At 43.7% G+C, this 14,005-nt stretch overlaps 1 protein-coding gene across 1 annotated transcript in view; it reads left to right on the forward strand.

The window, feature by feature from the left end:
• The window catches only part of UBE2J1 (ubiquitin conjugating enzyme E2 J1), a 168,185-nt gene that overhangs the window by 78,413 nt on the left and 75,767 nt on the right, over positions 1-14,005 (forward strand). Inside the window, exons 5-6 of the mRNA XM_086926656.1 lie at positions 807-912; positions 9,734-9,863. Of these exons, the coding sequence (XP_086782782.1) occupies positions 807-912; positions 9,734-9,863 (236 nt within the window). The remainder of the gene's footprint in view (positions 1-806; positions 913-9,733; positions 9,864-14,005) is intronic.

The following is a 14,005-nucleotide window of genomic DNA, read 5'->3' on the forward strand; positions in this document are numbered from 1 at the left end:
GGTATCCCCACGGAGTTCATGTTTATGGTAACTGCAGTTTTCCGAATATGCATAGCAACATCATGGCTCGACAGGGTACCACCTACCTTCCAAACTTGGATTGCTAGGCTACTCTCAACTTATAACCTGGAAAAAGCAATATATGACAGAAAGGGACGAAGAGCTAGAATTCTGGGCAGGAAGATATGGCAACCTATAGCAAATTGGAAAAATGTGTTGATTAACCGGGAGGTGGGCGCTCTTGCTATTGTCAATACACCTGCCGTCACGAGTTGAAAAAATTTAATCTTTATCGTCTAATGAATTAACTTGTAAACTTTTGTGTCATGACTGAAATGATATAATTTGTATAAGTGTGCTGTAACATTTATTGGATTTCTTGGGAAAAATGCTATAACATTTTTTCTTATAAAAATAATAAAAATAAAAATAAATCAGTCCCAGGAACTACTTGGAGGGTGCTTATTGTAAAAAACATTGCCAAACATTTTAATAAAAAGCAATACTTTTATTTGGATCGCAATTGACATTTTTGTTGCTTGGTTCCGTTTGGCAATATTTTTGCTTTAGGCTGTGAAAGGCAGGGCTTTGACTCACTGCATTAGCATAGATTAGCTGTTTATCGCAGAGATAAAAGAACTAGCAGATAAAGTGTTTGCCAAGGATCACAAAGGTTTTAACTCCAAACGCTCAACTCCATACTAGCTGCATAAGTTGTAGACTCGCCACTTTTATCCGTTTTGCCAACAAGTGTTTGAGTGAATACAATTGAAAATTACTTTAACTACTTATTTACCCATTTTTAGTAAGAACGGCACTATTAGCCATCATTGGATTTATGCCAACTAAAGGAGAAGGAGCCATAGGGTCCCTGGACTACACACCCGAAGAAAGAAAATCACTTGCTAAAAAGTAAGATGATCTTTTTCCCCTTTATGCTTTCTAGTGCAATGTTCACACAAATGTTTACTTTATATTCTTTGCACATAATCATCCTGTCACTGAAGAGGACCAGGGCTCTGCAACCTTGACCCCTTATCAAATGTTTTTTGACATGTGCAATTTAAGATTTCTCCTCAGGTCCTTATGTCCTGCTTGTGGATCGTTCATAAATACACAGTCCTTTGAATTCGCTAGTCCCCATTGCCAGGATAGGAACGATATTACTATTAAAGAAAAATTAATTTACTAAATTAATACAAGTAAACTATTTAACTCGTCGTGTGAGTCTACCAGGCACTGAGTACCGTGGACCAGGTTGCATAACTCCCTAGAGGTCCTCTTTAGAAATTCTACTAAGGGGGTCCTATAGTGGAGTTATACTATTCTGATAAACGCCATGTACTTCTGAGAAGAACATAAAAAAACCTACAAAAAGTTTCCAGCTCAATCTTTTAGATACCAAACAGATTTCTTTTTGGGGATTATTCTTTCTCCCCAGAATCGCCCCATCTCATTTGCAGCCCTTTGGTTTAGTATATCATTTGAAAGACCTTGCTTCCCACCAACCCAATAACTCTATCTATTGGATTTGGTAGCAACTGGGCCATCTTTAAAGAAGGCTAAAATGTTGCTTTTCAGAATCTATGAATCCTGAGGTCAGAACAAAATATTTTGTGATGACCCTCACATAGTCTGTGTTGCCAAACCCTAGTCTCATTTAAGAGGATTGAGAGAGTTATAAGTCCTTCTCCTATCACACTAAGGGCAGACCAACAAACCTTGTATTCTTTGTCATGAGCATGCCTTGTTCTGTTCCGAAGAGGAATATACCTGGAGTGACCTTGCCATCTGCAAGGAAATCGGAGGCCTAAATGTAAGCGTGGAGCTCTTCACACTTCAGGGGCAAATAGGTGAAAGTTGCTGGTCTCACCCCGTTTCAAGTTGTTGCGACATGTGGCAAGACATTGGAAAAGGACATTGTCTCTACCTTAAACCTTGTTAAAAAATGTGGCAACAACCGCATCTGTCATTCGACTCCAACCACCTTCCTCGTAAATGACCCCTTATCAACCTAGGCTTACTCGTTGACCACTAACACCTAAGCAAAGAGCTAGAGTCATTGACTTTAGGTTTGGAACTCGACAGACTGCATAGACTTTGATGATGACATTAGCAAGATGAGTGTATGAAATGCAAAATTTATTTTCTAAGGAAGCATATTCCTAATTCACAAAGACAATCATTCAGGCCACTAACGCTATGTTTTTCCCTAAGGGACTATGGCAATTGCACCTTAATCTGGCATTGATCATGCCTGTTTGCTTATAGGGTCCTTCTGCCCTGCTCAGGATTTGGCATTCTCTGGTTGCAAAGATGTATCTTTAATCATATTTAGGTAAAAATGATGTCAGAAATCAGACCTATTGCTTATTTCTTTGTGTGAAGCCAGTCAGGGGCTAGCCATTTTCCTATATGGAATGTTGGATTGCGTTCTTCTAAAACAAAGCTGGAAGAGAACTGCAGCACTCCTTTGGATATGCCTCTTCTGGGCAACTACAAAGCTGACATGCCATTAATTCACTAGGCAGTACTGCTTGGAATTGCAGACCAGGAAGTAGCTCAGAGTGGACAAGTAGTGCCCCTGAATCTGTTTCAATACAGGGTGCCCCTTACCAGCCCTATTGTTTTGATATTTACTGTTTGTGATCTCATGCAGAAGCATGTACGTTTCTGAAAGCTGCAGTGCAAAAGGATACAAAGTCACTTATGTTCTTCAGTGCAGGGCTCTTTCATAGGTTCACATGTGGTCCTTTCAGTTCCTAGGCAGAGGCTTGTTGCTTTTTTGGTTTAAAACTGGTAGTGCTTGTATAAAATCTGAATGATGCCTTTGGGAGAGAAGCTGATTTCACCCTACCTTGGTGGCGACCATGAGAACACAAAGTTAAGTACACAGGATAATCAATATCTTTTTCTTTATTAAACTTTTTTTTATTGATTTGTGTACATTACAAAACAAAACAGTTGTCAGAAATTGTGATACAACATCCAGGTCAATATACCATCAGGCATCTACACAGTACATGAGTACTGTTAGGGGGTCAGGATAATGTTGATCTGTAATAACAGGAAGTTAATTATATCAAATGTTCCTAGCATGATTTGGAGAAATAATTCAAAATCATGTAAATATATGACCAGCAACTGTTGTTACTGGTAAGTAACATTCCTTTTTGCTTCTGCCAGATTTATCCAAGTAATTGAGACCATTTGCCATACACAAACGCTTTAGCACCAGTGATCAGCCAAATTCAAAAGCATAGTCTGCCTTCGTGAATCTCTAGTTAAGCTTAAGATTCTTGAAATGAATAGTTAATATGAAAGGAATGTCTTTATTACTAATAACTTTTATCCAGTCTGACAAATCTGCATGATATATTCCATGTAAAAGTATATACCAGTAAGTTTGAATATTTTTTGCACTTTGGTTTACAATAGCTGTGCTCCCCATTTGAATTTCTAATCACTTGACCATAAAAGTGCAAGAGTGATTCATACAAAATTCTCACCTGAAGGTAGCGCCTTCTACAACAATTTGGATTTGGTGTAAATCTGTCCAGCAGTTTTAGAGAAAACATCAAAAATCCATTTGAAAAAAACAGTTTATTAGAGTTTGCACCCTCAACAATTTCAGCAATGTTTGACAGTTTTTTGACTCATGAGTGGAAGTTTGAATGCAAGTACAGCAATCTGGTTAAGAAAAGTTGTTATTGTCTTGCGATTTGGCAAAGCGGGTTTTCAGTTGTATATTGACGTTTAACTGAAAATATTTGGTAGTTCCATGTGGGGGCAGGGTGTCCAGAATCTACCCACCCGCCTCACAAGTTTAAGATCAGGAGCACCGAACACTTATTAACTGATGATTCAAGAGAGCAATGAACTCCTTGAGAGTGGTCTGGCTCCTGCTAAGGGCTCGAGTCCGCCAACCTTAGCAGTCAACAGCCATAGTCCAATAGTTGACCACTCTGAGTCCGCAACTGAGGTGAGAAAGACCTCTGAAATAGGGTTCTCTTATTTCTGGAATCATTGTTTCTAGAGTGATCAACTGGAATCAGTCTCCTCTCCTCTTTCTCTGTTCACCTGCAGAATCCCTAGTGACCACCCTCATTCCTTCTTCGTTTATAAGAAACCTCTCGTAGGTCTCATTTCAAGGCACCAGGAGGTAAATCACTCATGCTGATCATATATTACACCTTGTGAAAGTTAATGCCTCTTCTCCCTCTTTTGATTCCATCTTACTTTGCCTAAATAATGTGGTTACCTGGATGAACTAGGGTTTGGTTTACTTTAACTAAAGAAAAACAAGATTGGTCTCTTAGGCACCCATACTCGAATTTCCAAACTACCACCGGCTAGACATTTGATATTTGATATTTTGTGGGTATTTGTAAAGCGCGAGCGTTCGCTCCCAGGGGAGCATCATGGCGCTGGGCGAGTTACGGAGGAATAACTGAGAAAAGTGGTGAATAAACTAAAAAGTAAGCTAGATGGCAGCCAGGACAGAGGAGTCTGATAGTCTGTAGACCCATGTCTTAAGAAGTTTCCTGAAGTTGTTCTCATTGTTGATGACTCTGAGGTCAATGGGTAAGGTGTTCCAGGCTTTAGCTGCCAGAACATTAAAGGATTTTCCTCCCCTGGTCTTATATTTAAATCTGGGGATTTGGACAAGGTTAGACCCAGAAGATCTCAGGCAGCGCGAAGGATTGTAGCGCTTGAAGCGGTTTACAAAATAGCGGGGTCCTGTATTTTGCATGGTTTTGTGGACTGTGAGAAGCAATTTGAAAAAGATTCTTTTGTGCAGTGGCATCCAATGAAGTGAATTCAGGGCTGCAGATGCAGATGACCTTCTGGGGAGTTGTAGAACCAGTCGGGCTGCAGCATGTTGTAGACTCTGCAACTTCCTGAGGGTGGATTTTTTCACCCCAGCCATAAGGCCGTTGCAGTAGTCAAGTCGGGAGAGTAAGAGGGCTACCGCGACTGACTTTCTGGCTGCAGTTGGGAGGAAATCAAAGAATTTCCTCAGAGATTTTATTAGTCCAAAGCATCGACCGGCAGTGATCTTGACGTGGTCGTCGAAAGTAAGGGAAGAGTCAAATTGTACGCCCAGATTTCTGGCTGATGTAACTGCACTAGGAGGAGCCTCGGAGCCTGTGGGCCACCAGTCTTTGGGGGAAAAAGAAATATTCTTGCCTATTGGGATGATCTCTGTCTTTGCGCTATTGCATCTAAGATGATTAGTGTTTAGCCATACAAAGACATCGGAGAGGCAATTTTTAAAGCGGAGCTCTGCGTCCGTACGCTGTTTGTCGATGGTGACGACCAATTGCGTGTCGTCAGCGTAGGACGTAACCAGAATGCCATGTGACTCTATCACAGCTAAGAGGGGTGCCATGTAAATATTAAAAAATAGGGGGCTCAATATGGACCCCTGGGGCACTCCAGATGTAATTGGCTTTTCGCTGGAAAGATATGGTCCTAGTGCTACGGTCTGGGACCTGTTTGATAGGAATGATGAGATCCAAGCCAGGGCTGAGTCTGTCACGCCGATCTCTCGCATTCGATTGATTAAAATAACGTGCGAGATGGTGTCGAATGCCGCTGTGAGATCCAACAGGATGAGGACAGCTTGCTTGCCCTCATCCTGTAGGAATTTAATGGAGTCAGCAAGCTCGATCAAGGCTGTTTCGGTCGAGTGACCGGAGCGGAAGCCCGATTGCTGTGGGTGCAGAATGTTATGGGCTTCTGTGAAGGTTTTAAGCTCCTCGTGCACTAAATGCTCCGTGACTTTGCCTAGGAAAGGAAGTAAGGAGATAGGCCGCATATTAGTCAGGTCTGTGGGTGGTTTATTCTGTTTTTTCAACAGAGGTTTGACAGTGGCCTTCTTCCATTCGGCAGGTACAATTCCGGATGCAAGGGATTCATTAATGATTCCATTGATGTGGGGATTGACTGTATCAATCAGGTGGTGAAGGATGATAGGAGGACAGGAGTCCGTGGGTGCTCCTGATTTACAGGCGCGGATTGCCTTGCTTGTCTGTTGCAAGGATACTGGTTTAAAACTGGAGAGAGGAAGGTGATTGACTGTAACTTGTGTGATGGTCGTCGGGGGTAGAGGAAAGTCTTTCTGAATGTTGACAATTTTGTCAACAAAATAGTCTGCAATTTGGTTGCAGAGACTCTCTGACGGAGGTATGTCAACGGTAAGAGCTTTCGGGTGGGTGAAGGACTTAACTATGGTGAAGATGGTTTTTTGGTTTTGGCGCGCTTCCATTATGAGATTAGTAAAATAGTCCTTTTTGGCTGCTTTAATGTCAGAGAGATATACTTTTCTCTGTTGAACATAGCGAGTTTTAGAGGCCGTGTCATAAGTTTGTCTCCAGTGTCTTTCAAGTCTCCGGCATTGGAGGTGGCTATCTGCCAGGGTCTTAGTGTACCATGGGGCATTGGGTTTATTTTTCTTGGGTCCCTTTCCTTGGTTGTTTTTGGGTTCCGAGTTAACCGCAACTATTTGGTGCATCCAGGTGTGGAAGTTGCATGAGTCAGCTTCGACATCTCCAGTTAGTGTGGGGGGTAGGGGCAGCGGCTTTGGCTCAAGCTGTATACGTTCAGCCACCTTCTTCCAGTTGACTGTGTAAACGGCTTGGGTGTGTCTGGGGTTGGATGGGGGAGCAGTGGGTGTCGTGATGCCAAAGGGGATGAAAAAATGGTCGGTCCAGATTAAGGGCAGTGGAAGGGAGGTGGAAAGGGTGGGGATATTAGAACAGATGCCGTCAATGGTATGACCAGCACTATGGGTGGCCACATTGATAAGTTGGGGGAGTTCGAAGATGTTCAGGGACTGTAAAAAGGAAATGACATGGGGGTCAGTGGATGATTCCATGTGTAAATTCATATCGCCAAGGAGCATGAAATTAGAGTATTGTAACATAAGTGCGCCGAGGGCCTCATCTAGAGAGTTGAGGAAAGAGGAGGGGTTGCCCGGAGGACGATAGAGAAGTCCAGCCGAGAGAGAGAACGATGGAGTAATTTTAATTGAGAAACCCAGACTTTCAACGTCTTTAAGATGGTATAGGTCGAATGTGTGGCAAGGAAAAATATCCTTGATTATTAATGCTATCCCACCACCTCGACCTGAGGGTCTGTCCCTCCTAAAAATAGTGTAACCTGGGGGGAGGGCAATAGCCAGGTCAGGGTTGGAAGAATCGTTAAGCCAACTTTCCGTAATAAACAAGGCATCCAGCTCTTGATTTAATATTAAGTCGTGTACATCTTGGCAATGGCAGGCTAAAGACCTGGCATTAACCAGACCTCCCTTGAAGAGGGTGGAGCGAGTCTTTGGAGGGGCGTGCATATCGTCGACGCCATTTGTGGGTATAAGGGGAGTCCATTTACAGCAAGGACATGACAGAGGGCTGGAGAAAGGGTCTATATGGGGGCAAGCGTGACCATGGGGGGCGGGTGGAGGGCGTAGGGACAATAAATAATTGTTGTCATACCTGATAACGGGTTTTGGACCGACAGCGTGCCCTGCGCCCAGCGCGGTCTTGGCGCGGACGGGCGCAGACGGGCTTGGCTTAGGCGCGGCTTCGGCGCGCATCCGGCGCGCCCGCTGCGTCGTCTGGCCGGATTGCACATGATATAGGGAGAAAAGGGGGCGGGAGTATAGCGCGACTAGAGCGCTCTCCCTGCCTCCCTCAAGATGGCGCCCACCGTCGCCGGTGTTAGAACAAAGCGGGAATGCCGAAAAAGTAAAGATTTTAGAGTGGTAGCGGTGTCAGTGTGCCTACTAAAATATTTCCCCTTAGCTACAAGCAAGTCCCCCAAATATAGGAATAATAACAAGAATAAAAACGATTAAGTTTAAAATTTGCACAAGGCTTTTTCAAAGTTTCCACGTTGCAGTTAATTAATTCACCACAGTTTCCAGGAATGAAAAGTAGCTCGCAGCCCCAGTTGCCTCGCTGGGGAGAGCTACTGTAGGGCACCGAGCGCGAAGAAGCCTCTGGTTAAATATTCCAGGGGGGCGGGAGTATAGCGCGACTAGAGCGCTCTCCCTGCCTCCCTCAAGATGGCGCCCACCGTCGCCGGTGTTAGAACAAAGCGGGAATGCCGAAAAAGTAAAGATTTTAGAGTGGTAGCGGTGTCAGTGTGCCTACTAAAATATTTCCCCTTAGCTACAAGCAAGTCCCCCAAATATAGGAATAATAACAAGAATAAAAACGATTAAGTTTAAAATTTGCACAAGGCTTTTTCAAAGTTTCCACGTTGCAGTTAATTAATTCACCACAGTTTACAGGAATGAAAAGTAGCTCGCAGCCCCAGTTGCCTCGCTGGGGAGAGCTACTGTAGGGCACCGAGCGCGAAGAAGCCTCTGGTTAAATATTCCAGGGGGGCGGGAGTATAGCGCGACTAGAGCTCTCTCCCTGCCTCCCTCAAGATGGCGCCCACCGTCGCCGGTGTTAGAACAAAGCGGGAATGCCGAAAAAGTAAAGATTTTAGAGTGGTAGCGGTGTCAGTGTGCCTACTAAAATATTTCCCCTTAGCTACAAGCAAGTCCCCCAAATATAGGAATAATAACAAGAATAAAAACGATTAAGTTTAAAATTTGCACAAGGCTTTTTCAAAGTTTCCACGTTGCAGTTAATTAATTCACCACAGTTTCCAGGAATGAAAAGTAGCTCGCAGCCCCAGTTGCCTCGCTGGGGAGAGCTACTGTAGGGCACCGAGCGCGAAGAAGCCTCTGGTTAAATATTCCAGGGGGGCGGGAGTATAGCGCGACTAGAGCGCTCTCCCTGCCTCCCTCAAGATGGCACCCACCGTCGCCGGTGTTAGAACAAAGCGGGAATGCCGAAAAAGTAAAGATTTTAGAGTGGTAGCGGTGTCAGTGTGCCTACTAAAATATTTCCCCTTAGCTACAAGCAAGTCCCCCAAATATAGGAATAATAACAAGAATAAAAACGATTAAGTTTAAAATTTGCACAAGGCTTTTTCAAAGTTTCCACGTTGCAGTTAATTAATTCACCACAGTTTCCAGGAATGAAAAGTAGCTCGCAGCCCCAGTTGCCTCGCTGGGGAGAGCTACTGTAGGGCCTCCCTACTCCCATCTCCATCCCATTTTTAATTAGGCACTCTCGTTTAGGTTCAAGGTGAACTGTGTAATCTGGTTGATATGATATATTACCTTATTCATGAAAGACCAGGCAAATAGTATGGTGGAGATCATGAAGATCTATACCTCCTGCCTCAGACAAATCACTGAGTTTTTATCCGCTATTGTAAGCACTGTACTTGTTTGCATCGTGTTAATTCAGGCTTAGATTACTGAAATGCTTTCCGCCTTGGAGTGGGCACTAAAAGAATTCCCCAGCTACAGAAGGCTCAAAATGCAAAACACAAAATTGTTTTTAGACGTCTAATCATGTTACCGATGCCTGGGTGCACAACTTTGCTTCCAACTATAAAGTATCTTTTATATTCACTAGTGTAAATACAACTGTGTTCTTTTGTAGGTGAGATTAATTAATTAAAAATTTCCATAATTTTTGTTTTTATACAGTTTGCTGGTAACAAGGCTAACTGGCGCTTATTTCTGATTCTAACAATATTAACTGAAGTGTTAATGGTGTCTCTTTTTTGGAGAAAAAAATCTGTTTTATTTTATGAATTGAATATACATCCAGCTTGCCTCTGCACCAAATTGTGACTTTTTTAAATTTTTATTTTTTATGACAAGATCCCAGGACTTCTGTTGTGAAGGCTGTGGTGCAAACATGAAAACAGCCCTTCTTCCATTGTCTTTGGACAGCCAGTCTATCCAAGCAGACCAAGAGGCCAAAGAACTAGCGAGGCAAATCAGTTTCAAGGTAAGTTGATGGTAGTGGGAATAGGAGATGCCAGTAATTGCAGAACATTACTTTGCATAATTTGTTCACACACGCCATCCAAAAATGTTTTTTCAGGCTTAGTATTGGAATCTCCAAATTCTCTTCCATTTAGGTGATCCTTCCACATGAGTATCTCTGTTTTGGGCTGTAGGGAGTTGGCATGGATTTCAATTTTACTCATCCTAGATCTTGTGAGAGTGTCTGGCTTGTGCACAGCCTATGGGGCATTAACAATACTCTGGTAGTTGTTGACTGTGGTCTTGTACACTCAATCTTTGCACTACCTCGTGGAGTGAAGTATGGGGGAGATCTGCATCTCCCACACAACTAATACGTAAGTGCAGAGCATGAGTGGTATGTATTAACTAGGCGTGGTAGGTGAAATGCTTATTTTTAAAAAAAATCTTTTTTTAAATTTTTATTGAGCAGCATAAACCGGTGTTAATAAATTTACAAATACAATTTCATATTGCCACGGACGTTTGCGTTTGACATTTGTTAACATCCACATCCAGAATTCATTGATCCACTACCAGCTAAAGTGGCATCATAAAATAACACAAAAAGAAATAAAGGTTCATAGTACATTGATGTATCTCCTAGTATTAATAAATAATAAAAAAATGCTTACGTTACAAACATAAACTTTAAACCATCTGTAATAGCAAGCTATATTACAAATTGCCCGAATTAATGATAAACAACCTGCCATACTAGTGATATAATACAAAATAGTTTATAAAGTGCCTTTGATCTTCTTTTAGACATCCAAACAACTAGGGTCAGTGTGTCACATGACTTATAATACTGCCAGATGAACTCTTGTATAAACTTGCTAAAAAGAGTCTGTTTTGTGAAAATATGAATTGTTCACTTTGATTGGAACATTGGCAAAAAGAAACGAGAATAAAGGTAAGATCGACATTTTAATCAGACGCTCTGGACACTATTTATAAAGGAAGTAGGTCCCATCAAATTTAGTAGATCTTTGACTTTCCACAGCATGGTCAAATAATTTAATATAAAAAGATCTATAAAGATTGGGGTTACCAAAGATTCCCAAATGGCATACAGGACGATTAAAAGCTAGCTGTGACTGTAAATATTGAGGAATCTTGCTCGCCTCTGCCCGAAACAACAAAGCATCCAATTAGTAATGATTAATCTTGTAACCAGCCGCCACAATAAATTCCTTAATTATGTTGAGCGCTTTTTGGATATTATTTGTTTCTGGTTTAAGATCTAAAATAATATAATCAGCAAAGAGTTTATTCTTGACATCCCCTCCCAATATGCTTGCTGGTGTCCTGTTCCTGCGCCTTTGGTCGCTCCAAACCTCGTGCAGTACTACACAAGGATCCCTCCCACACCACACCCAAAGCATGCAGTCTATGATGTTAATTGGATTTCCACAATTGCTAGCCTACTACGTATTTCAACCCAATTCCGTAATTGATCAAATTAAGGTTAAATGGCACTGCACCCTGTAGGTGAGGAGGGTCTGCTTCTTATAGTTACCCCCAGTTTTTGCTGATGTTTCACTGTTTTCGACTTAGACTGACTGGGATCCTGCTATCCAGGACCCAGCCTAGCTGCTTTCTCCTCTAAGTTGATTGCATGTACTTTAGGTACACTCCAGATTGGATTCTGGGGTACCCATATCATTCCTTAGTATATGGTATACTATGTACCCATGGCATAGGTACCCCAGAGGCACCGCCAGGGCTGCAGCATGACTTATGCCACCCCTGAGAGACCATTCAAACTGACACCACAGGTCTGCTACTGCAGCATGTGTAAGGGGGTACATGCACCCCTTACTTAGATATATGTTCACTATATCTATTCTAAATCACTGCACATATAAACCTATCTGTCACCCCCAGGCAGGCCTTATCAATCCTGAAGGCAGGGTGCTGGGTTTTATGTGGGTGGGTGCCCATGCATGAGCAGAGCCCCTCTGCAGCCTTCAGAATCTATTTTCCGGGGTTGTTTGTGATGCAGCCAACCATATATATTTAAGTGCGTTATAACCCCGCGGTAAATGGTAACTTTAAAACGGCTGCCTAAAAACATGTTGTGTTTGCTGTTAAACACCTTGGAATCATACCTCCATACCAGTAACTGGTGTGGGAGTTATGATTCCTCCCTGGTAGATCCACTACTGTGGATCACCGGCCTACCCAGTACCAGCTTTTTCGACTTGGGCATCACAAAATGGATGCTGCCAGCCACAAACACGCGTCCGCCCTCCTGCTGCTGCGCTGATCTCGAGCAGGGGAGGCTGGACGATAGGTTTCCTGTCACAGGGAGGTGTGACCACCTCCCAGACAGGATTTAGTGTATTGGGGCTGGGTGGGTGCACTCTGAGAGTGTTTGAAGTCTGCACTGGGGGGAGGGGGGTACATTTGGTGTCCCTTTGCATAGTCCAGTTCAAACCGGTTGCAGGAGCCAATGACTCCTGCTCTGGCTCGAAACTGGACATAGGACATGGGTGTAACCACCTCTCTGTCCTGACCCTCCCATAGTTGGGTCCCCAGAGTTTGTCCCTACCCCTTCCTTGGGTATAAAGTAGGAACCTACAGAACTTTAGATTTTAACTGGACTAAACTCTGCAAGCAGATACAAAGTACTTTGACGATCTACACTACGCTGGTTAACTGAAGATTCTCCCTTGGAGTAAAGGAGTTACTCCGCTGCGAAGCAGGCACCTTTAACGCATCTAACCGGTTTGCATCGCCTGAGCTCCTGAGGATTCCGAAGATTTTTGAAACACATGATGTGAGTTCCTGAGCATCCCTGAGGTCGATCTGCCCTCTCAGCAATTCTGAGACCAGTATCCCGCTTGGGGACCGTGCAACCCGAACCCTTGTGCACCCTGTACTTTTGCAGCAGCATATGCTTTTTGGCGATCCCCGAGGCTGTGCTTTGGGCTACGTGTAGTCCTGACCCCGAACAGTAATTGCACCGAAGATTTCCGGCCTACACTCCACAAGTGTTCCGTGGGCTAGTACTTTGTGATTCAGCTTGAGATCCCTTCACGATCCCTGGTCTGTTGGCCTGTGGGTCCCTGAGAAGGTACGTTTGATTTCTATTGAGCTTCCCTGGTTGCTCCAGACATGCCCTGACTCCCCATAGCTTGGAGATTCTCCTGGACCTTGCTGGTACACACTGGGCCTGCTTTCCTCTGCCCCATGGAGCTGCCTTTGCCCAGGCTTGTTGGTGTTCAATCCGGATACTGACCCCCTCAGCACTCGACATCCTTCGTGGGACAGGTCACCTTCCGACTTTGGTTGTCGTCAACGTCTCCTGGTCCCCGTGGCTGCAGAGTCAAGCTCCCCGTCATCTCACCTGACGCACCCGACATGGATGGGCATTCGTCTACTGAGCCCCTGGTCACCCTGAAGTGACCCAGACTCTGTCCCTCTGCTTTCAGGTTCTTCTCACCTTGGATCCAGGCTTGGATCCCTCCGGACACATTTCATCTTCCCGGCAGAAGTACTTCTTTGACTCACGCCATTGAAAACGACGAAGGTTTCCGACATCACTTGACACCTACGCACCGTCTCCCCTGGGATAGGTAACACAGGTACTTCGGTACTCACAAGGGTGCTGGCCTCAGAACCTTCTATGTTCCAAAGGGTTTGCTTGAAGTCCTCTCCGAAGTGTCCTTGATCTTTAATTTTCCAACCGTGACTTTCCCAATAGAGTTGTACGGAGCTCGCGTCTGTGTTATCACACTGCACCCGTTCTCCGTGGGTCCCCTGTGTCACTGCTTTGGGTGGTTCCTTGGGGTCCCAGTGATTCTACGTGCTCTAGGCGCTATGTCTATTTAAGTTTTGGTTGTTATACCGTTTTCTTAGTATATGGGTTGGTCTCCCCCTGGAGCCCACTGTCTATTGTGCTATTTACTGTCGATCTAGTGATTTAGTATTGTGTACTTTGTACTCTAATCTCATAAAGAGGTTAGTAGAGAGTGTTAAGTAATAAATACATATATTTTATATATCTCTTGTGTGGTTCTCCTTTCATTTGGTTATTCAGGAGGTTCTAATCTGGTAAAACAAGCTGCTTTACATTCCTTCGAGACTTAGCCTGACGGCTACGATCCACAGCTGCCA

The sequence above is a fragment of the Lissotriton vulgaris genome, chromosome 6 (genome assembly GCF_964263255.1).
Source record: "Lissotriton vulgaris chromosome 6, aLisVul1.2, whole genome shotgun sequence".
Taxonomy (NCBI): domain Eukaryota; kingdom Metazoa; phylum Chordata; class Amphibia; order Caudata; family Salamandridae; genus Lissotriton; species Lissotriton vulgaris.